Source organism: Furipterus horrens, unplaced genomic scaffold (genome assembly GCF_987537825.1).
Source record: "Furipterus horrens unplaced genomic scaffold, mFurHor1.1.pri manual_scaffold_8, whole genome shotgun sequence".
NCBI lineage: Eukaryota > Metazoa > Chordata > Mammalia > Chiroptera > Furipteridae > Furipterus > Furipterus horrens.
In genome coordinates, this window is record NW_028327178.1 from 77,144,149 (window position 1) to 77,168,503 (window position 24,355).

The 24,355-nt window shown below is 38.1% G+C and overlaps 1 protein-coding gene across 3 annotated transcripts in view; it reads left to right on the forward strand.

The window, feature by feature from the left end:
- The window catches only part of SEL1L2 (SEL1L2 adaptor subunit of SYVN1 ubiquitin ligase), a 70,055-nt gene that overhangs the window by 30,899 nt on the left and 14,801 nt on the right, over positions 1 to 24,355 (forward strand). The window contains exons 3-14 of one of the 3 annotated variants that reach the window (XM_090285201.1): positions 5,793 to 5,846; positions 6,281 to 6,340; positions 6,431 to 6,512; positions 7,674 to 7,828; positions 8,455 to 8,511; positions 12,216 to 12,284; positions 13,110 to 13,187; positions 17,883 to 17,945; positions 18,505 to 18,592; positions 21,333 to 21,481; positions 22,622 to 22,787; positions 22,895 to 22,969. In XM_090285201.1, coding sequence (XP_090141327.1) covers positions 5,793 to 5,846; positions 6,281 to 6,340; positions 6,431 to 6,512; positions 7,674 to 7,828; positions 8,455 to 8,511; positions 12,216 to 12,284; positions 13,110 to 13,187; positions 17,883 to 17,945; positions 18,505 to 18,592; positions 21,333 to 21,481; positions 22,622 to 22,787; positions 22,895 to 22,969 — 1,096 coding nt within the window. The remainder of the gene's footprint in view (positions 1 to 5,792; positions 5,847 to 6,280; positions 6,341 to 6,430; positions 6,513 to 7,673; positions 7,829 to 8,454; positions 8,512 to 12,215; positions 12,285 to 13,109; positions 13,188 to 17,882; positions 17,946 to 18,504; positions 18,593 to 21,332; positions 21,482 to 22,621; positions 22,788 to 22,894; positions 22,970 to 24,355) is intronic. The other 2 variants (XM_090285203.1, XM_090285202.1) reach the window with 2 other exon arrangements.

Consider the following 24,355-nt stretch of genomic DNA (forward strand, 5'->3'; position numbering starts at 1 on the left):
ATTTTTATTTTTTCCCCCCACTAAAAAATTTTCTGTTTGTTTGTTTTTCCATTACAGTTGTCTCACTTTTTTCCCCCTCTTGCTTCCCTGCACCCTGCCCCCCCTTCTTCCACATTCAGTCTCCACCCAGTTGTCCATGTCCATGGGTCATTTATACATGTTCTTTGACTAGACCCTTCCCCTTCTTACCCCTTCTCTCCCTCCCATCTCCCCCTTTGTTACTGTTAGTTTATTCCTTGTTTACATACCTCTGGTTCAATTTTGCTCATTTGTTTGTGTTGTTCATTAGTTTCCTGTAACAGGTGATAGCATAAGGTAATTTTCTTTTGTTGCCTGGCTTATTTCGCTAAGCATAATTCTCTCTAGTTCCAATCATGTTGTTGCAAATGGTAGAAGTTCCTTCTTTCTTTCAGTACTTATTCATTGTCATTTTCCCCCTTTGTACTCGTGTCCTCTCTGTCTCTCTCTGTTTCTTCATCTTCTTAAAGCAGACCCGTTAGCATCTCTTGCAATGCTGGTTTGGTGGAGATGTATTCTTTTAGCCTCCTTTTGTCTTCGAAACTCCTTATTTCACCTTCCATTTTGAATGAGAGCCTTGCTGGGTAGAGTATTCTTGGTTGTAGGTCTTTGTTTTTCATTGCTTGGAATATTTTTTGCCATTCCCTTCTGGCTTGTAGTGTTTCTGCTGAGAAATCTGATGATAGGCTTATTGGAGCTCCCTTGTATGTTATTAGTTGTTTCTCTCTTGCTGCTTTTAGGATTCTCTCTTTGTCTTTGAATGTTGGCATTTTAATTATGATGTGTCTTGAAGTGGGCCTGTTGGGGTTCATCTTCATTGGGACCCTCTGTGCTTCCTGGACTTGCATGATTCTTTCTCTCCTCATGTTAGGGAAGTTTTCTGTCATTAGTTTTTCAAAGAGGTTTTCTATCCCTTGCTCTTCTTCTTCTCCTTCTGGAATTCCTATGATATGGATATTATTATGTTTCATGTTGTCCTGCAGCTGTCTTAGAGCCTCTTCAGTCTTGTTCAGTCTTTTTTCATTTTGTTGCACTGTCTGTGAGTTTTTGTCTACATTGTCCTCCAGCTCGCTGATCCGATCTTCTGCTTCCTCTAGCCTGTTTTTAATTCCTTCTATTGCGTTCTTCAATTCAGAGATCGTATTCTTCATTTCCTCCTGGCTCTTATTGATAGCTTCCATGTCCTTTTTGATGCTGGTATAATTCTCAGTAAGTTCCTTATAGTTCTTCTGGAGTTCACTGTAGTTTTTCTGGAGTTCTTTGTAGTTTCCGCTGAGCTCATTGAGCTTCTCCATAATCCATGCGTTCAATTCCATATCTGATAGTTGGCTCCCCTCTATTTCATTTAGTACTCTTTCTGGGGATTCTACCTTTCCTTTCGATGGGGGGTTGTTTCTCTGTCTCCCCATTTTTGTGACTCCTATTGTTTGTTGGTGCTTCTTAGAATGATCTGCACTTCCTGGATCTGCCCCTGGTGGCATCAGATCTTTGATGCATTTTTTTTTTTTTTGCACATTTTTAAATATATTTTTTCAATTACCATTTACATACAATTTTTTTTACATTAGTTTCAGGTGTACAGCATAGTGGCTGGACAGCCATATATGCTCTACAAAATATTTCCTGTGATACTGCCAGTACCCTCAATTGTTTAAAAGGCAGAGAGTGTTGCTAAAAAAGAATTGATTTATTGAGTACCAAATTACTATACATTTAAGGCAACTAAGTTCTAAGGCAGCACTATTAACTTAACAAACTTTCCATCAACATTAGAAGTTGCAGAATGAGTCAGTAGTTTGGAAGAAATACTGGAGGTAATTGAGAACCACTCCCTTAAGAAATGTTGCACTGTTAATATTCTTAATGGTACAGAGAATGATATCGGGTTGAACAAAAGAGTTACCAACTAAATTTCCTAAGTTTCAAACTAATTCAGTTGGACTCTGAATGGGAAGAATTTTGAAAAAACTTAATTTGTTTAGCTTATATGTACTTTTTATGTAACCAAAGACTGACATATAATAAAAATCCATGTTTTTTTAGTCCTTACCTGAGGATTTTTTATTGATTTTTAGAGAGAGAGGGAGAAAGAAACATTAATCAGTTGCTTCCTGTACATATCCTGACTGCAAATCGAACCCACAACCTCTTGATGTTTGGAACAATGCTCCAACCAACTGAGCCACCAACCAGGGAAAAATCCACATCTTAAATTAAACTAGCATATTTACTTTTCCTGTGATATATAGTGTATGAAGAATATAATAACTGTGTATCATAAATGGAAGTTTGCAGCACTTCCTTGGTTCATGCTCACATGCCAACAGTTTTATTTACCACTGCTCTTCAACATCAATACTAAAGTCAACATGAGGAGAAGCACAAATAATATTTTTGAAGTATCATAAAAATAGTTTTAACCTTGAAGACCTGCTGAAATGTTTTGATGTTCCAAGTAAACCATAAACTATACTTTGATAACCACAGAGTCAGGATATAGGTTTAGCTGGGTATGGCCAAGACCCAAAATAATGTGACTCACACAAAACAGAACTGTAATTTTCCCTACTGTTAAATTTGAGTGAGGAAGGTGGCTCTGCTCAGTAAAGTTATCAGGAACTCTTTCTCGTCGGCAGCCGTCCGTCTCGAGAGACGATGGTGTAGCTTCCCAAGAGTCTATCTGCACCGCCGAGAATGGCTGTGCAGTCCGACTCGGGAGTGACATCGTATCTGTCTCCTCCCGTGTTGAATCGACATCTTGCAATGACGCTGAAGCTACAGAGCCTGGGCAGGGTGATATGGAGGGTCTGCTGTTGCCCATGCAGCAGACCCAGGAACTCTTTCTACTTTGTGGGTTTACCATCTTTAGGATGTTGCCATTTTCTGCATTGTTCAATTTGGCTCACCATCATGTCAGCATTCCAGTTAGTAGGAAGAGAAAGAGGGAAAAGGAAAGGCATACCTTTAATAGCATGACCTAGAAGTTGCTCACATCACTGTCACTCATGTCTATTGGTTATAACTTAATCACATGGCCACATCTGACTGCTAAGGAGGCTAAAGAACACAGTAAGTTAAACCATGACATTGCTATTATTTGATCTACAACACCTTTACATCCTTATGGTTCACCCTTTCAGTCTGTTTTGGTTACCACATCCTCAGCTGTAAATCAAGAGTTCTTTTACTCTAGAAGGAAAGGGATCCCTGGATTCAACCAGCAATCCCTGCCACAGTATTTCTCACTAAGAGAATTTAATTTCATTTAAAATAATTTACTCTTGGTATTGCACATTTTATTGGTTTGGACAAACATATAATGGCATGTGTCCACCATTATAACATCATACATCTACTTCCCACTACCCTTCAAAATCTTCTGTACTGCATCTATTCATTCTTCCCTCCCCTATCCCCTGGCAACCACTGACTGATCTTTTTACTGTCTGCAGTTTTGCCTTTTCCAGAATGTCATATAGCTGAAATTATGAAGAATGTAGCCTTTTCAGATTGGTTTCTTTTACTTGATAATATTCATTTAAGTTTCTTCCATGTCTTTTCATGGCTCAATAGCTCACTTCTCTTTAGCACTGGATAATATTCCATTTTCTAGATGTATCAGTTCATTTACTCATTCAGCTACTGAAAACATCTGGGTTGATTCCAAGTTTTGGTAATTATGAATAAAGCTGTCATGAACATCCATGTGCAGGTTTTTGCATGGACATGAGTCTTATCTCATTTGGGCAAATACCAAGGAATGTGATCGATAGATCATATGGTAAGAATATGTTTAGTTTTGTGAGAAACTTCCAAACTGTCTTCCAAAGTGACTATACAGTTTTGCATTCTCACCAGCAATAAATGAGAGTTCCTGTTGCTCTGCATCCTCACCAGCATTTGCTGTTGTCAGTGCTCTGGATTTGGGCCATTTAATTTCATTTTTGATACAGTAAGGCATTTTTGTCCACCTTTCACTTCATTGTCTCCCTCCAATGACTAACCAAGCTAAAAAGCTAAAACGCTGGTATTGGCACCCAGTATTCAAGTAAGCATTATTTTTGTCCTAATATACAACAGTGGCTTAGAAACACATAATCTGAGAAGGCAATATAAAGACATGTTATATTCAGTTTCACTGACATAAACATAGAACAGATGGCATGGGCAGATTCCAGAAAAGTCACTCCGAGGATTTATTATTGATATTTGCTTTGTTCTTTAAGGAAAACTTGAGAAATCTTACTTTTAAAACTTTTAAAACTTCTGTATAATGAAATAGTAGTGTAATCAGTGATGAAAGACAAATAGTAAACTAGGAAGGAATATTCACAAAGATCTCTAACAGACAAATGACTAATACATATAGTTTATATGGAGCTCTTACACAACAAGATAAATAAACCTCATAGTAATGAGCAAAGGACATGAACGTGCAAATGACAAAAGGACAGAAGAAATTAAATAGCTAGTAAATAAGAAACTCAATCTCACCAATAATTTGGAAAATCCTAATCTAAAGAAGACTTTTTATTTATTAGATCAGTAAAACTAAAATATTGAAGATCAAAGATATCCAGTGTTGGTGAGAATATGGGGGAATGAGTAATTCACCTACTTTTGGTAATTGCATAAATTTGTATAATATTTTGGTAGGTAATTCAGCAGTACCTATTAACATTTTCACTGCCTATTCACTTTGACACAGCAATTCCATTTTCAGTTATTTGTTCTAAAAACAGATACATCTGTGAATGTACAAAAATTACAATGTTTTTAGTAAGAGTTCAAAAATATAAATGCCCTAAATGTCTAACACTAGGGGAATGGCTATGCTATGAAGTTATGGCATGTCCACCTGTAAGTATTGGCAGAAGAAAATATCCAAAATATCTCAGAAAAAAATTAAAAACATTTATTTTATGAAAGTTTTGTGACACTTGGAATACATACACTAAAATTTGTCTACAATGGCTAAGAACAGTAGACAAATTGGGGAGTATAATGAGAGGAAACTTGCCTCATGATATATCAGGATACACTTTAGCCCTAGACATACACCAAAAGATTGTGGGTTTGATTCTTGGTCAGAACACATACGTAGGTTGTGAGTTTGATCCCCCAATTGGAGTGCGTGAGAGGCAACCAATCCATGTTTCTCTCTCACATCGATGTTTCTCTCTAAAATCAATAAATGTATATTTTTTAAAATATATACTTTAAGCTATAGTGATCAATATAATTGCATGTCACATTTTTTTATCCATTCATCATTGATGATAGACTCTTGGGTTGTTCACAACTTTAGCTATTGTGAATAATGCTCTATGAAGATGGGTGTACAACTATCTCTTTGAGATCCTCTTTTCAATTATCTAAAAGTAGAATTGCAGGATCATATTGTAATTCTATTTACTTTTTTGAGGAATCATCATGTTGTTTTCTACAGTGGCTGCACTGTTTTTACATTCCCATAAAATATCTTCATACAACACTTCCTATTTTCTAGTTTTGCTCGTTTGTTTCTAACGTAGTCATCCTCATGGGTATAAAGTGATATCTGATTATATTTTTGATTTGTACTTCTCTAATGGTTAGTGATGTTCTTTTCATGTGCTTATTGGCCATTTATATATAGGCACTTTATTATGGTTTAAAAAATAAGTCAACAATGCTAATTATTATGAAGCAGATATTAAAAATATCCCTTACCAATGTAGATAAGAATAATTGTGAAATAAGTATATTTATTGAACTTTTCTTTTTGGCTTTAGGCATTAGGTTTTTTGTCTTCTTATGGAATAGGAATGGAATATAATCAAGCCAAGGTAAGGTCATTCTATTTTTTCTGAAACAGAACTGATATTTTAAAGGGACATTGAATAGAGAGTCTACTCTTTAGGTATAGGAGATGACTGTAGTGCAGTGATTAAAAGCACCAGCTAAATAGTCAGAGAAGTTTAGGATCAAAACACTGTAACGGTCTTAATGTCCCATATTCTAATTTCTTCATTAAGGATACCTACTACATAGGGATTTTGTGGTGATTAAATAAAATGTCATGTACAATGCCCTTTTAATAAGCTGCAGAGATCACTAAGACCCTCCACAAAATGTCAACTGTCTTTACAGAGGAAGACAATAAAATTAGGAATTTATTTTTGAGTACTTAAAGGTTAATTTCTGTGTTAGGAATAAAAAGGCAATGACAAGTTTGAGTTTTAAATTTAATTTCATATATATATATATTTTTTAACTTTAGGCACTGATATATTACACCTTTGGAAGTGCTGGAGGAAGCATGATGTCCCAGATGATATTGGTTTGTAAATTAAATATTCTTGGGCCCAAATAGTTGTATTATAAATACAGCATTGTCAGAATATTAAGCATATATATGCCTGTGTTTTAGGGGTACAGACATTTGTCAGGAATCAATGTTCTACAGAATTGTGAAGTTGCCCTATATCATTACAAGAAAGTGGCAGATTATAGTGAGTAAACCACATAATTTATTTCCAGATAAACATAATTTCCAAGCAATTAAAAAATAAATCAATGCCAGCTGACATATTTATGAAAGTATTAAAAGTGTTCTATTAATATCTGTTATAATGCAATTCTTTTAATAAAATGTTGAGTTTTCTGATTTCTTAATAGTTATTTTTCAAAAAGTTTAAAATTATTGTGCTCATATTTTATTTTTGTTATTACATATCCCCAAACAACTCTGCTTTACTTGTTCTTGTGTTGTTCTTTCTTTCCTTCTACTGAGAATTTGAATGTAGCATCAATAAATATTAACATTTAGAATATGAGATGATTTTTTAAAAATGCCTGGAGAAGTAAATGTAATGTACATACATTGACAATCTCTTTTAGTACACTTGAGAACAATTCAAGTAATCATTGTTCTATTACCTTATCCTTTGTCTACAAAAAAAGAGAGCATGAGATTAGTATATGTACCTAGAATAATTTTCAAAGCTGTATCTAACATTTCATCTTGCAACATTACTGAACCAGACTACATAATAGAATTTTTAATAAAAGTCTATCAAGAAGTGAATAAGGTAAAGTCCATTTGGTTAGTTTCTAAATCAGAACAGCATCTAAATATATGTTTTTGCATTATTAGGATCTGAGAGAAGATAGGAAAATAACTACTTTTGAATGTAAGATGCTATATATTACTATATGTATAGTTCAAATTGCATGCTTTATTAGGTTTATTCAAGCAGTTATCTTTATATTTATTTTCAGGTTATCCTAGAAACTAATTAAGGAGCAGTTATTACTCTTATATTATAGTTTCAGTCTCTGGAAAAGTCAGTAGTGGAAGGGATCAGTTGCCTGCTCCTAAAATTGGTAAAAGCTGTATTTTCTTTTCTTGAAACTGCTTGGCCAAGATCTTTAGTAGGGTATGGTATATGTTGACACAATATTTGTATGAGTTGCAAAGCTCTCTTGCACTTTTCTCAGAATGAAATAAATTCAGCAAATTTATACCTAAGGATATTTTCTTTCTGTTAATAGACCAGATCTGTGCACAATTTAAAAAGAATAAGACTAACTAACAGTGTTTTCTCTAAGTTGACTGTTACCTCTTGCAACCTTGTATATTCTGGCTATTCTCTGGCTTGTTCTATTCACAGTTGCTGACAAACTGGAAAAAAGTGAAGGTATTCCAGTGGAAAAAGTGAGACTAACTGAGAGACCTGAAAATCTGAGTTCTAACAGTGAGATTCTGGATTGGGACATATATCAATACTACAAATTTTTGGCAGAAAGAGGAGATGTTCAGATACAAGTAATGTATACAGACAAGTTTAATTTTAAGAACGTGCAAATTACCAAGGGCTTGGTTTGTTCTGAGTCCTAGAGGAGTTAACAATGCTCCATCCTAAACGAGAAAGGAGAGACACACCCTCTCTTCTTTGTCCTACTCCATTTTTTTCCCCTGACACTTGCAGTTCCTATGGCCCATAGGAGAGCCAGTAATGGCAATTTTTTTTACATTCATTCCTAAAAATTCATTTTTCAAAAACCTAGAAATTAGTACTAGAGGAAGTCACCATCCAATGTTTGTTTTAATATAAATGAACTATTTCTTTACCAGGATCCAGACATGTTCTGTCTTTGGGAATAAGAATGGGATAGTGTTTGTGTGACCTTTCAGAGTCAAGAGATAAAGCCTCTCGGTTTACGTGCCCAGGTATTACTGTATAGCAGCAGGCCACTCATTGAAGGAGCCATATGCTCAGCATCAACCAATTACCCAATCAAAGTCTGAAATGTTTTCCTACTTCTTTTTTAAAAACATGACAACTGCATCGAAGTTAATCAATATACTATAGTAAAATCACCAAGTAAAATTTTTCTATTATTTAAACTAATATTACTGCTAAAATAATTTTTAAGAATCATCTTTCCTAGGTATCTCTTGGACAATTGCATCTGATTGGGAGGAAAGGTCTAGATCAGGATTACTACGTAAGTCAAACTCAGGAATCCATCATGTGGGTGGGAAGGGTAGTAGTGAGGGATGATGATGGGCCAGTGAAAAGGGAAGAGGGAGTGGAAGAGTTGCTGGGAAAGCCCACTGCTGCTTCCTCAGTCAGATCAGCTTTTCAGCTTTTGAGGAAGAACAATGTTCACCAGAGGGAGCACTTTTCCTACCTGCCTCCACACAAAAAGAGGTAAAAGGCTTCAGAAAGAGTGTAGGATGATGACCATGTCCAGCTTGAAGCAGCTAGAGGAGCTTGAGACCTTTGCCCATTGTCCTTTACAAGATTATAAAGGGTCTTAATATCTGAGAGGGAGGGATTGTTATTTTTTATTGTTAAAATAATTAATTAATCATTTATTTATTTTAAAAGAAGAAGAAGAAGAATATATGAAAGGGTGAAGCGGGAGAGCTTTATGTACGAACCATGGGCATGAATTTGGGGGGTATTGCTGGGGGAGGGGGTGCTGGGCAGAGGGGAGCAAAGGGGAAAAATTGGAACTATTGTAACAATATAATCAATAAAATATACTTAAAAAAAAAAAAGAAAGAAAGAGCAGTTGCAGCAGGGGATTTTCTATGCTCTGAACTTTGCCTCTTCCCACTTCAATATACTTTTAGATTGGGGTAAGGTGAGGAGGATACTCCCACCTGCCAACCTTGGACTTGCCCATTTCCCAAACGCCAGCAGTGGAAAGTCCACTTAGGAGTTTCCTACTAAGGAGTCTGTGGACCAGCCTCAGCCCCATCTGGCTAGATCAGAGGACAATGCTTTTAACATAATTAGAAGTATTATTAAGCATATTTATAAATTAGTAAAGCTTCTTTCAATCATTTTGCTTAACCTTACCTTATACCAGTGAATTTGGAAAATTAATCAATAATTCAAATTTAGCGGAGAAAAAGCAAACAAACTTGACTACACAGGCTTGTCCTCAGTTAGATACCAGAGCCCTGAAGTGAGGTCTTCTTTTTTTTTCTTAAGTATATTTTATTGATTACGTTGTTACAAGAGTTTCAATTTTTCCCTCTTTGCTCCCCTTTTCCCAGTACCCCCCTTCCCTATAGCAACCCCATCCCCCTTAGTCCCTGTCCATGGGTCGTGCATATAAGTTCTTAGGCTTCACACTTTCCTATATTATTTGTAACTTCCCCCTGTCTATTTTCTATTTACCAATTATGCTTCTTAATCCCTGCACCATTTCTCCATTTCTCCCCTTCTCCCTCCAAGCTGATAACCCTCTGAAATATCCCCATACCTATGATTCTGTTCCTATTCTGGTTTGCTTAGTTAGATTTTGTTCTTATTTTTTTATATTCAGTTGTTGATAGTTGTCAGTTTGTTGTCATTTTAATGTTCATAATTTTGATCTTCTTTTTCTTAAGTTAGTCCCTTTAACATTTCATATAATAATAGCTTGGTGATGATGAGCTCCTTTAGCTTTTTCTTGTCTGGGAAGCACTTTATATGCCCTTCCATTCTGAATGATAGCTTTGCTGGATAGAGTAATCTTGATTGTAAGTCCTTGCTTTTCATCACTTTGAATACTTCTTGCCAGTCTCTTGCCTGCAAAGTTTTTTTTGAGAAATCAGCTGAGAGTCTTATCAGCACCCCTTTGTAGTAACTCTCTGCTTTTCTCTTGCTGCTTTTAAGATGCTCTCTTTATCTTTAACCTTTGGCATTTTAATTATGATGTGTCTTGGCGTGGTCTTCTTTAGGTCTAGCTTGTTTGGGACTCTGTATTTTCTGGACTTGTATTTCTATTTCCTTCACCAACTATTGGGAGTTTTCCTTCATTATTTTCTCACATAAGTTTTCAATTTCTTGCTCTTCCTCTTCTCCTTCTGGCACCCCTATAATTCAGATGTTGGCATGTTTAAAGTTGTCCCAGAGGTTCCTAAGCCTCTCCTCATTTTTTCAATTCTTGTTTTCTCATTCTGTACTGGTTGACTGTTGTTTCCCTCCTTGTATTCCAAATCCCTTTACCATTGGTTTTGTGTGGATTTTCCTTCATTTCATTTAGCATAGCCTTTACATCTTCCCTTATGTGTTTTCTGTACTTAAGCATATCTGTCAAGCCTGTGACCATCTTTGTCACCAGTGTTTTTAACTCTGTATCTGTTAGGTTGGCTATTTCTTCATTTGTTAGGTTGGTTATCTCCTCCTCACTTAGTTCTCCCACTGGAAACTTGATCTATTCTCCCTTTTGGGCCATACTTCTCTGTCTCCTCATCTTGAGAGGCTCCTGTGTTTGTCTGCCTCTGTGTCTTAGGTAGAGCTCTCATTCCTATTACACTCTAAGGGGCGGAGCCTTAGGTTTTTCTTCAGTAAAGGGAGACCTGGTTCACCACGTTGTGGTGCTTTATGTGGGGGAGGGGTCTGAGAGGGAACAATGTCGCTTGCTCAGCTTGCCCCTTTTCCAGACTCTTCTCCCACTTCTGTATGGGATTGTTGCCTCTCTAGCTATTGCCCTGGCCGTTGTTCCCAGAGCGAGTGGGTCTGCGGATGTTCTAGGACTGTGGGGGCCCTTTAAACAAGCGGAATCTGTTGAGAGACTGGCAGTTTCTTCCTCCACCTCCATCCCCCCTGGTTTTCACAGACAGAAGCAATGAGGCTTTATTTTCCCTGGTGTTGGGACCATGTACTCTGTGGTCTGGTCAGGAGCTGGGAGTGCTCCCCATGTGTCCCTCCTGCTTTTTAAAATGTGTGACTGTGCTTTCTAGCAGCTTGCTGTTGCCACCACTGCTGCCACCACCAAATGGCATCCTCTCCACCCCAGTTCTGCCCCTTCTACCTGTCTGGAGGAGTATTTCTTTTATATATATTTGTTTGTTGGACTTCCATGCAGCTTGATTTTCTGGAACTTCTAGTTGTCTCTAGTTTTGACGTAGTTGTATTCCTTCTTAGTTGTGGAGGGAGATGCAGCATGTCTGTCTAGGCCTCCATCTTCGCTGGAAGTCCCTGAGATGAGGTCTTGTCTAGATCCTGACTCTAGATCCCCACAGATCTGGGAAAGTAACTAGGATTCTTTTTAAAAGATGATTTTGCAGCTCTTGTAATTTTATAGGAGCTATGTGCTCATTGACACAAAGGAACACATACCTGTTTCAACATGGTCCCAAAAGCTAAATAATAGGTGAAGATGCCAATCATCAGCTGTCCAGAGCTGCAGCCTTCTGAATCATACAAATAGTTTCCTTAGAGGAAGGTTCAAGCTTAATCCAAAATTTGATGCAGATTCCCTCAGTCATTGCTCTGTTCTCTCAGTCATTTTGAATGCAAGGACCACACAGCACACAGGCTCACTCAGCAGCATCTACCACATCCACTGACTAGTACAGTGAAGTCATCATTATTCATACATGTACATTCCAGTCCACTCGCCTTCGCTGCCAGGTTACATCAATGTTATGAGAACCATTTTCATTAATGAAGAATGGCTGGACTTTTCTCAGACAGACCTCATATACAAACACACATGCATAGTGTGTGTGTGTGTGTGTGTGTGTGTATTCACTCTCCCACTTTTCAGATTTATGGTTCAAATAGCATTTAGATACTGCCTTGCAGAAAGTGGACACTTCATAGATATTTTTTTAATGCATGTTGAATGAAATAAAGTTTTCTTTGAAAATCCCTTTTGTAGAATATGTTCATAACTATCAATAATATTGTTCCTTTACTTTCCAGAAAGCACTATATTACTTTTTAAAGGCAGCAAAGTCTGGGAGTGCAAATGCCATGGCATTTATAGGAAAGGTACATGCTTCATCTTGATTAATTACTTTCATTTTCTAAAGACCTAAGAAATTAATGGTATCAGTTGTCTGAACCCAGTGTAGGGTACAGAGATGCAAGCCTCTTTCATGGAAGCAGCTGGGAAGGGCATTTGGCTACAAAATGAGGGTAGTATTCTTGAGGTGATGGTTTTAAGAAAGCCTCCCAAAACAGCTTTTATCTGGGACACCAAAAGCAACCTTGAAAGCGCTCCTGTCCCAGGGCTCCTTGACTGACTATAGCTCAGAATCTCTTTCATGACCTCTCGCCCTGGCACATAACAGGAGTTGCACATCAAAGGCTGGTACATTCTTCAATCCAATGAGGTGCCTCCTTCTTTAACTCCAAGGAGAGCTAGCTCCAGGCTGACCAAAGTCTATACTCGGCTCCCTATAGAGAGGCTTGTTTTCTTCTTCAAAGATCGCTCCCTCTGCCAAGTGCTGTCCTTTGCTCCCTGCAACCATTTTACATTTATGAGTAACTGTGGGAAGAAGTGCCCTGTTTCCAAGTGCTACATACAACAAATTTAGATGCAAGGGAACATGACAAAACACAAATAGGGCTCATGTTTTGTTCCTTGGGCAAGGTTACTCCAGAATATATGTAGTACACTGTTTCTTTAGGTTTTCTTTTTTAAAAAAATGAAATGCAATTCATGTGACATAAATAAACCATTTAAAAGTGTACATATCGGTGGCATTTACTACATTCACAGTGTTGTGCAACCATCAATTTTATGTAGTTCTAAAACATTTTCATCACCTCAAATTTCTTAGTTTTTTACATCCTCTTTTAATTTTTTTCTAGATGTATTTAGAAGGTAATGATGCAGCACCACAAAATAATGCTACTGCTTTCAAATACTTTTCCATGGCAGCCAATAAGGTATGTACTCAGCCCATTTCTGAAAACACATAAAAATACTTGCCTTCTATTACATGCAGACTGGTGCTGAAAAGTTGACTCTAAAGCCTCATGCCCAGCTATTAGGCCTGGGAGGAGTTTTGTGTCCAAGAGAAGGAGAATATTGTTAACTATAAAATATAAGGTTTAGGTCAGGTGGGGAGACATGTCTTCTTGATAAACATAAAATGCCAGTGACTTGTGGTGTCCTAGCAGGAGACCAGACAGAAGCTAAGCTTTCCCCTCTCCCATGCAGTAGATGAGGCCATTAACTCAGAAAACAAGACATAAGATACAATAGGTAAGAACAGGGGAAGGAAAAACTCAATCAATAAAGCAGTAAGGTCAGGACAAAAACAACCAGGAAATGCCCAGTTTTCTCCCACATGATTGTGCCCCAAAGGCAGAAATCATTCTGGGCCCTTAAGAAGGTTGTCAGAGAAGCAGGCAGGACAACATGATTGAGAACAAGGCTCTGGAGACATTTGATTTGACTGTCAGCCCTGTAACTTACTGGCTGTGTGCCTAGAGACAAGTTACTTAACCTTTTTGTGCCTCAGTTTCCCCATTTATATGAGACAACAAAATTTGCCTCATATTGTTGTCAAGATTTATTGAGTTGACATTTCTGTGCCTTCTAGTATAAAGTTGTTAAAGCACTGCCTGGCATGTAGTAAGTACTATGTGTCAGCATTTTTTTTTTTTTTTTTTTTTTTTTTTGCAGCCTGGGGCCAGTTATATAAAGTGAACTTCAAAGCATATCCAAGGCAAAATGGATTGGATATGTGAGGGACTATAGAAATGGTGTTATATTGAAGTTTTTGCCTGGTTCCTAGGTTCACTGAGGCTGGTATCTGTCAAATAGAACTCAGTAGACTACTCTAAATCCCTTCAGTATGTAAAGAGCTCCTAATCACCACATTCATCAACCTAACAACATTGGTGAAAACTTTCTATTTCTGTACACTAGGAAACATTTTGTTGTTTTATTATGTCGCACTGCAACACTAGCAGTAAAGATGTGCTCAAATCAGGGAATATTATTAACCGTCCTTTTTTAAAAGCCCACATGCTGCTTTAGGAACTTATTTATAAGTAACTAACACTTTGGCACTGTTGCTATTGTGGTGTAAATTATTGAGAAGATTGATACTCAACTCCTCTCCCTTGTAATTTATATGAAATTGTTGCTCAGCAAGACAGTTATCTGGTGTACCACTAGATTAGGATGACAAGGAAGAGCCAACGGAAAAAGAGGTAATGTAATAGGAAGATCTCTTGTAATCTGGCAAATAATGCTGATTTGTCAGCCCAAAGAAATTTTGCCAGAAAGTTGAGTGTGTACATTATTAACCCAAGTCCCATGCTATTCAGGGTTGTGGAACCAGCAGTGATGTGAGTTACTCATGCTCTAAACCTGAGCTACTCTCCTTTACAGAGGAAATCTGACATTGTATTTAAGGTAATTTCTCTGAATGGCATAAGGTGGACATGGCCATATATTCCTTTATTATCACCTGACAATTTTAGAGATTTCTCACTTGGGGTCACTACTAAAGTAAAAGGTTCCCGTCTTCTATTCTTTTCACACACATACTCTTCTCTTACTAATTTTTAAATTGCTTTTTCAATTTGTTTTTGAGTCATATCAGTACCAGGATGCAAAGATACAGACTTTGTAACCTCTTTTGTCTTTTATTTACTCAGAAACATGAATATTTATCCTATGATATTAAGCCCACATTGAACTATATTCTTCTTGTTTTCTTTCTCGTACCTCTGAACTCACAAAGTTCATCCGCATCTCCATACTTTTGTCCTTCCTTCTCCCTTCCCAGGATCTCCTATTCTGAATCCTACTCATGGGCCAGAGCAGAATTTAATCCTCTCTCCCTCTACAAAGCCGCCCTTACCCTTCTTGGCTCATGTAACCTTTTTGCTCTTCTGAACTTGCCCTGCATTCATGCTACACACTGCTGGAACTTTACTGCTTCTACCTCAGGCCTTCTCCCCTGTAGTCTGAAGACCATATCTCCTCAAATAAAGAAGGGCTATAGTCTTGGTACATAGTAGGAGTTCATTAAATATTTGCCAAATAAATGATCGTCTCCTTCCTAAGTTCATGTCAATTAACCGAAGCAAGGGCACTAAAGTGTAAGTTATATATCAGGTGATTGCCTGTACAAATGTTATGTTCGGCCCAGAAAGTGTTTTTAAAATTAGGAAAATTTTATACCAAAATCTGGATATTCAAATTGTCTTAGAAAATTGGAAGAGTGACCATATAAGGATGCCATTCCATGTAACAACTGTCTGGAGAGGATCCAAGGTGGCAACACAGTAGGTGGATGTTACACTCACCTCCTCCAAGGACCAAACTGGAGTTACAATGAACATATAGAACAATCGTCCTGAATAACCAACTAAAGACTAGCTGAACAAAAGTCTTATAACCAAGAATTTACAGAAGAAGCCATACTGAGACTGGTAGGAAGGGCAAAGCCATGAAAAGGGCTGGCCCACAACCATGGGCAGTGGCTAAAAGTCCAGAGGGATATCTCAGCTGCAAAGGTTCCCCTGAGAAGTATGGAGTCTCAACCCCAAGCTGAGCTCCCAACCCAGAGACTAGAGCCAGAAAGAGGAGCCCACATACAATCTGGCTGTGAAAATTAGTAGGTATTCTCTCTACCAGAGAGAGATGGGAGTCTGATAGAAACCCAGGCAACCTCTTAAAGGGCTAACACACAAAATTTTGTTTGCAGCCACTCACCCTCAGCTCTGACAGAGGGAGGGCAGCTTGGAGCAGACAAGAGTTGTGTGAGGAGACACAGGGTGGTGTGGCTCTGGAAAGAGAGCTGAATGGACAACTACCAGAGTCCCTGTGCTGTGTCCCTCTCCTACATCACCCACAGAAGCCACCTTTTGGGGGTTGAGCATGCCCCTCCATAGGGCATCATCCTGGGAGAATGCAATAGTCCATCTCTCCTGACTTCCTGTCATGCCACCCTGCTGAGCTCACACACTGCAGAGAAGTCAGCTGCCTAGGCATATGGTGTAGAGGTCTACATCCATCATACCAGGCCTTACTATCCTCAGACCAGACTATCCCAATATTCCTAGGACCACAAGTAGATGTTTTCAGGGGAGAAGAAGGAAGAAGAGAGCAAACATATACCACCTGCATTAAATACAGGTGCACTATCCGTAAGAATTCTTACAATAGCTGGCCCTTTGATATTAATATGCCTAAACTTTGGAGTCGTAAAGTAGTTGTTAAACTATGCCTTCCCTAGTTATATGCTATACCTGTATCACTGAAGCGTACTTTGGCTCCATCCATAACAATTACATTTAGGTGGTAACAAGAAATCTAGAGAATGTCCTATTAAAACTAATGTCCCTGAGGAAATATTATAAGCCATTAAAATAAACCTACAGATCTGCTAAATGAAAGCCAAGTAGCCAAATATGACTCCTTACTAAGTCACTACAGGGTGAAATGCGTAATGGAAGATAGAAAAAGTGATGCCCTGATCAGTGTAGCTCAGTTGGTTGGGCGTTGTCCTGCAAAGAGAAAGGTCACTGGTTGATTCCCAGTCAGGGCACATGCCTGGGTTGTGGGCCCGGTCCTTGTTTGAGGTGTGTGCAAGAGGCAACCAATGGATGTTTCTTTCTCACATTGACGTTTCTCTCCCTTTTTTTCTCCCTCCCTTCCCCTCTCCCTAAGAATAAATTAATAAAAATATTTTTAAAATCTTTAATGAGTGAATTTTCTGGTGGGAAGTTACTTTCAAGGTTTACTTTCTTCAAGGATTAATATGCCAAATATCAATATATTTGAACACGAGTTAAATGCTGAAGTGCTAAATACTCCATTCACTATACTAGTCAGAATACAAATCAGAAAAATAAATTGTAATTAATCATCAAATTAAAAAGAAAACACTGGTAATATTATAAGGAGTCAAATTTGAATAAAGAAACATATACCAACAATGCTTGACTATCCATATGACTCATTGAAATTCACACTCTCTAAAATGTAATTGGGGATTTCTGGTAATCTCCTTTGACCAAATAGGTAACAGCTGTCTGGATAGACTTCTCCCTTCTGAAAAACTCTTATATATCCTTCAAAACCCAGGTCAAATGTAACTATTTCTGACAACTCAATCCCCTCAGACCCTAGCCTCATCCAGGCAGTTGAGTGTCCCTCTTCTAGGTACCCACAACACACTCAATCTCTTTCTACTATAGCACTTACCACATTTGACACAATCTCTTTAAGAGGTCCTACCTAGTTAGTCAGCCCACTAACCTGTGAACTTTCTAAGGCAAGGATTAAGGTTTAGTCATCTTCTACCTTTTACCTCCTTCTTTTGCCCCATGCTTTTTATGAACTCAAACAAAACGAGCACTAAATAAAAGCTGAATGAAAGATTGGAAGAAAGAGTTGACTTTCATTTACCTTTTCTATTTTTTTTTTTTCAGTCAGAAGGAGTTATGAAAGTGTGAAAGGAGAAACTAGAAAGGGTCAGAATAACTTGCCAATTGCCTGATTAAACTGCCTTGATTAATCGCCTACTGAGTGAATGTCAAGTAGTTTGAATGATTTTTTAGTAACTGTTCTTACATGAATTCTTCTGCAACTTTACTTGATTTTTAAAACTGTTCTAGGGCAATGCAATTGGTCTTCATGGGCTTGGTCTTCTTTACTTTTATGGCAAAGGAGTTCCTGTGGTAAGTTAAATAATTTCATTATCTTTTCAACTTGTTTCTAGCATTTGTAGGGTAAAATTCATGGTCACCGATTAATTCAAAGAAATTAGTCTCTATTACCTGGTTTGCCACACTCTCCTATCTGATAATAGAGAACAAAATAATCTAGTGAAATGTTTGCAAAAGAGACATAGAACAATCTCGTGACAAGAATAGCAGCCCTAATCATTGCCTAAGGATAATAACCTAATGTAATGGTAACCCTTGAAATCATCTAACTCTGAGGGTTCTTTTTGATAGAGATGCTTATCTTTTTAGCATAACCTCTGTCTTTGAGTGACCTTCCCCAGTATCTAACAAAACTTACTGTCAGTGTAGGAAAAGACATAATTTACATCGAAAATGAGATAATTGTTTCCTAACATAATCTAATAATAAAATAAAATGTATAATACTTCTGGTACTATTTTAATTAGCCAAAATCACATAGGGCACTATCTATACTCTTAAAAAATGGAAGGTAATTGTTAACATGGAGAATACATACACCTCTGAGTAATATAATGTAATTATCTTACAGAATTATGCTGAAGCACTTAAATACTTTCAGAAAGCTGCAGAGAAAGGATGGCCCAATGCACAGTTTCAGTTAGGCTTCATGTACTACTGTAAGTGCTATGAATATTATTATTAAATCTGTTCCTTTTTTAACAAAAATCAAGAGACTGGTGTATGTGGTTTAGATAGAAAATTCAGACAGCAATTTGAAAAGGAATTTTAAAGAAGACAGAAGGAAAGAACACCAGCTGGGAGAGGAGGCAAGGAGGTATAGAGTCAGGAAGTACACTTTTCAAAAGGTTTAGTTTGAGGTGCCTTGTGATATCCAACACACATAAGTTATGAAACTTATATGAAAGGTCAAAATTGTACGTGTTTGTTAAGAATAGCTGAGGTTTCCAAGGGAAAGTGTCACGGACCTCTGACCAGCAGAGTCCAGGGCGTTGTGGATGAGGGAATAAATGCACAGCGACTGCAAGAATCCTGTGGAGAAGAGGGAACAGAACTGGCCACTTTCTAGAGGAGAAAGCGCAGTTTGCCCATGCCTTAATAGGCTTTTATTGATTTCTTAGGCAGATTACATCCAAGAAAATTGTGAATTATAGTGCCGATCATTGCCTTATATGATTATTACTTTTACATATTAGAGAAAAGAATGTTACACATGTATGGATGATAAGGATAACTTGCCTAGCCACATCCTGTTCTTAGAAATTGGCCCAGAATAGGTTCTAAGAGACTGGTTTAAGGTTACCTGCTGAACATCTGTTGTTCCCAGCCCAGGATAAAGGAGTCCTTTAGCAGAAAGCAAGCTTTTTAACTATTATATAAATGCGGGCCTGGTCCCCCACGGGAAAACCAGTGTGTGGAGTGAGTCCTGCATGCCACCACGCTCCCAGTGGTTTTCCACTCTGGAGCTGAGCTACATTTGCCACTACCAAGCACCCCGGTTTCCCATAGGAAAGGAGAGTGTGAGAGGGAGAGGCAGAGGGCCATGGTTAGAAATCTGGTGATCCCTGGTGTCATATTAAAAAGATGAGCAGAAAAGAAGACCGAAAAGGCATGGTCAGAGGAGTAGGGGGGAAATGGTCTTAAGGAACCCAAATACAGAACTTTCAAGAAAGACTAAATGAATGGGAACCCCTGGTTCTCAATTTTAAACGGAAGGAAGGAAAGAAGGCAGGAAGGAAGGAAGAGTTGAGTATCCATGGGCCTTGTCAATATTGAGAGTGTTAGTGAGGTCACTGGAGTGGTTGGTGTAGAAGTGAGATAGAGTGGGTTGAGATGTGAGTGGAAAGTGAGGAAGGAGGTGGGTGAAAATTGTTCTTGGAAGTGCTGCACATTTAAAAGGGAGAGAGATGTAATGGTAGCACAAAGGGGAACAAGAACCAAGAAGGCATTGTTTTTAAGATGGTGAGAGATGTAAGTATAATTCTTTACAGAGGGAAAAAAAGCCAATCAATGGTGGTGTTTAATGAATCGTGGGAGAGATAAGATAATTGATAAAAAAGAGTTCTGGAAAAAGTTGAGTGGCTTTAGGATCTGTATCCTTGATAGAGAGGAGGGATTTCTCTTTCTCAAAGATGAAGGATGATGCATATGTATATCTGGGGGACAGGAGAAAGAGGCAAGTGAGGATTTCCTCAGTGAGCTAGAAGTTACAAAGTTGTCTTCCAAGAGCAAAGGTAGAGTAATTGGGGCAGGAGGTCTCAGGAGCCACGAAGGTTTGTAATAATCTCTATGGGGACTGAGCGAGGGCATGGTCAAGACAAGTACCAGATCTGAACATACTTGAGTCTCCAAACTAAGTTCTTTCTGTCAGAGGTTGGGCTAGCATAATAGTAGACTACATCCTCAAGGAGGTCAGATCTGGCCAAAAAGTCAGCTGGCATTTTCCAAAGTAGCCCGAGGGAGGGTCTATTTTTTATTGTCTTGGGGAGTTGCCTAAGGTGGCCTCACTTCCCTAGTTCATTTCAAGTCACAGGCTCAGGATCTATCAGACTCCTTTAAGTTTCTAGAATAATAGTAATAGTAATAGCTAATGTTTATTAGTCTTTATATGTATTAACTTATTTAGTTCTCTCAAAATGGCTAGGAGGTTTCCCACGGTTTATAGATGAGCAAACTCTGCTGTATTGTGGTTAAACATCTTGGCCAAGATCACAGTGAAAATGGGGTTCAAATCCAAGCAATCTGCATCTAGAGCCTTTGCTCATAGCCACTACATGGCATGCTTCTAAAGGCCATGAAACATTACTGCTGGAAGGGAGTGTAAGGACCAACTAGTGGAAGACCCTCCTTTTACAAATGAAGTGCCTGGAGGTGCCCAACTCACAGAAAAGAGGCAGGACAAGAGTCCCAGCTGCTGAAAGTATGTTAATTCACTGCCCCTTGCTCCAAGCATGAGTTGAGTACCAGCAGAGTCTCCAAGATCTGGGATTTGCCTGCTGCAAACTCCATACTTACGGCTGGAAGGAGCTATACTGCTCTTCTGGTATAAAGGGACGACAAGGATGGAGAAATACATCACGATGGGGTTTCTGGTCCTCAGAGACCACCATCTAGTCTCTTTTTCATTAACTTTTGTTATGCCATTTAGAGGAGATATTTTCATGAGACTGAACAGTCCTTCACTTTTCTGAATGTTTTCAGAAACAAAGATTTCCATATTTTTACTCATAATCAAACTCAAACCCCACCTCCAAAACACTGGCCCTAGAACAGCTTAACCTTTGGTTGGCTTTTCCCATCCTATTTAAAATAGCAGGCACCATTGTGACCATTATATCCAAAGATTATAATATAAAAATAAATAAATAAGGCGTGGCTCAAAATAATTTTAATTTTCAGCTGGCTCTGGAGTATGGAAGGATTATAAACTTGCCTTCAGATATTTTTACTTGGCGTCTCAGAGTGGGCAGCCCCTCGCCATTTATTACCTGGCTGAGATGTACGCGACAGGAACAGGAGTGTTAAGATCATGCAGAACAGCTGTGGAGGTAAATAATGAGATGTTTTTAATGTACTTTTAGTTTCCCATACAGAAGAAGTGATACTGCCCTGAAATTGTTGGTGCCTTTGACTTTATAGATATTACCTTTTTTCTTCCAGCTGACAATGTGAACACTGACATTTGTCAGGGAAGAAAAGCACTGATGTAACTCAGACTGGGAAATTGAGGAAGAGAAATGATCCCTCTGCTCTAGCATTTTGGCTTTTCATCAAGTTCAGAGCTCCCTCAGAATTCAGTTAAGGAGCTCTGTTTCAGCCTTCAATCGACTCGCCAGGGCAATTTGGCACTTCTAGTGGGATTGGACAATGCAACTTGGGAAATGAAAGGCTTGATCTAGCCTAGAAAATGTAGTTCACTTCTTCCCCAAAAGCAGGGTCCTTAGGTATTTGATGATTTGGTTGACAACTGAAACAGTGAATCATTTCAGCCTGAGCCAGTAATGTACTTTTCAAAAGAATGCTTTTAGGATCTTAATGCCCTTCTTTGATTTATTAAACACTTCCGCTGCACCAATATAAATACCTCCATGTTGCTCTCTGGCTTGCCTGAAACTTATTTCAAAAGCTGCCAGCTAATAATCTATCTTTAGATTTGCTCCTTTGCCAGCTTCCTAATGAATTATGTATGGCTAACCTCTCTCGGTTACATAAGGGTTATTCAGCCAAGTTGACATTTGTTATGTCATTTTGAGGAACTCCACATAGTTCCCTCATGGTTATGTCACTGCACCCCCAGGCACTGTCTTCCCTTCATTCTCTCCTTTCCACATCAGCTGTGGCCTTATAGCTCACTGTAAGAGCAGCAGTGCCCAGAGAGACCCTTTTTTTAAAAAAATAGAGGTCAATACAGTCTTGTTCTGCCAAATAGCCTCCAAATCAGGAAAGTTTATTATAAAACATAAAATAAGCTTCAGGAAGTTTTAGCTCAAGACAAAAAGAAAAACACATGTAATCTTTGTCTCTATAAAAGTTATTAACTCTTTAATACTAAATAATTTGCAAAAGCCCTGCTTTAGATCAGAAATCTTGTCTGGCCTGCAGGAGCTGAAGAATAATATCATTTATCTTTTACCTGGAATGAAGTATATTGGTTAACTTATCTGCTTGATTTCTTTTCCCATATGCAGCTTTATAAAGGAGTCTGTGAACTAGGCAACTGGGCTGAGAAATTCCTGACAGCATACTTTGCCTATAAAGATGGTGATATAGATTCTTCTCTTGTTCAATATGCACTGCTTGCAGAAATGGGCTATGAAGTAGCTCAAAGCAATTCAGCATTCATTTTGGAATCTAGTAAGATAAATTAAAATTCCCTAATCATACATATTCATATGTGACTTTACTACAGGGGTATTTTAAAACTTCCTAATGGAATATTTCCTTTTTTTTTTTTTCCTTAGAAAAGGCTAAAATTATTGAAAAAGAGAAGATGTATCCAATGGCACTTCTCCTATGGAATCGAGCTGCCATTCAAGGTATAGACCCTAGATCAATTATCTGTTCCACTATTATTCATTTGATTTGCTTCAGCTGAGTTCTTGGGCACATTGGCAGAGAGGTGCAGAATATCAAGTAGGTGGTATTTAAAATTGTACTGATGTTAGGGTTAGCCTTTGATTACAGGTCATTTCTAAATTTCCTTTTCTTTGGTATTCTCAAGGTCCTCACTTTAGCAAGCCATATGAATTGTTCTGTGGCTCTGTCTCTATGGCACCAGAACTGTTGGTTGAAACATGACAGTTTTATTCAAGAAACCAATTTTCTTGGTCTGGATTCAATCATTTGCAGAGTTTTTTTCTGAATTTAATTAGAAATGTGATTTATGTCTCAATGAATTTATAGGTAAAATTATTTATGGATCTAAGACTTCTTTGATTTCTCTTTTAAAATAGCACATTGATGTTCACCACAAACTTTAGATCTCTATTATAACAATTAGCATGTTAGCATCAGAAGAAAAAACAAACAACAACAACAACAAAAAACAGAGTTAAAGTGGCCAGATCCTCTTTCCTTTCCTGGAGTACTCATGCCCTGCTTGAAGGGACCACATGTGATAAGGAATGTTAAGATAGCATTGGCGGGGAAGCATTGACAAGTGGCATTTGCACCACTGTCTCATTCCATTCTTTCCCTAAAATTACATTACTAAGAGCAGAGAGATACTGCAAAACTGTCACTGTTGGCATTTGGATGTGTGAAGTACTCTCCTGTAGTAAGAGAGTAATTTTATTTCAAATTAAGTTTCTTAAAATTGTCCCAAGCTGAGGCCAAATCACCCTTTCTACAAGAAGTGAATGGGATAAAAATGATTCTCAGCTGATGCTAATATGAGGCATAGGAAGAAGTCGCTCTTGTGCCTTCTCACACCCAGGTGAGCTGGTAACACAGCAGCAAGCCATCTGTGCAATTTTAGTAAAGAATTCCCTAAAAAAGAAATGCCTGTGTTTTCTAAATGCATTAAAGACCTTGTTTGGAGTGAAAAAATACTGGCAACCTCTCAGCTATGGCAAATTAGCCCAATTGCAACAAATCCTAGTTTACTCCAAGCCAGGAAATGGTGTGGAAATTGCTCCAAGGAAATGAGTCATTGAAAATGAGCGGACATTAATATTAAACAGAATTCACCAATATGATGTTAGGCCACTAAAAATAGTTACGCGTCACAAGAGAGGTCAGGCATGAATGTCCTCAAAGATATAGCTCACTTGAGGTTGGGAAAGCTAGTAATAAAGTTTCTAATCAGTCACTGGTGGGGATTCTTTCAGCAGTTACTGTATGTGAGGAGGGTGCTGAACCATCAGGACTCAGTCACCAGGCTGTGCCTGTATAATTGAAGGGGAAGTCCCTACCACTGTCCA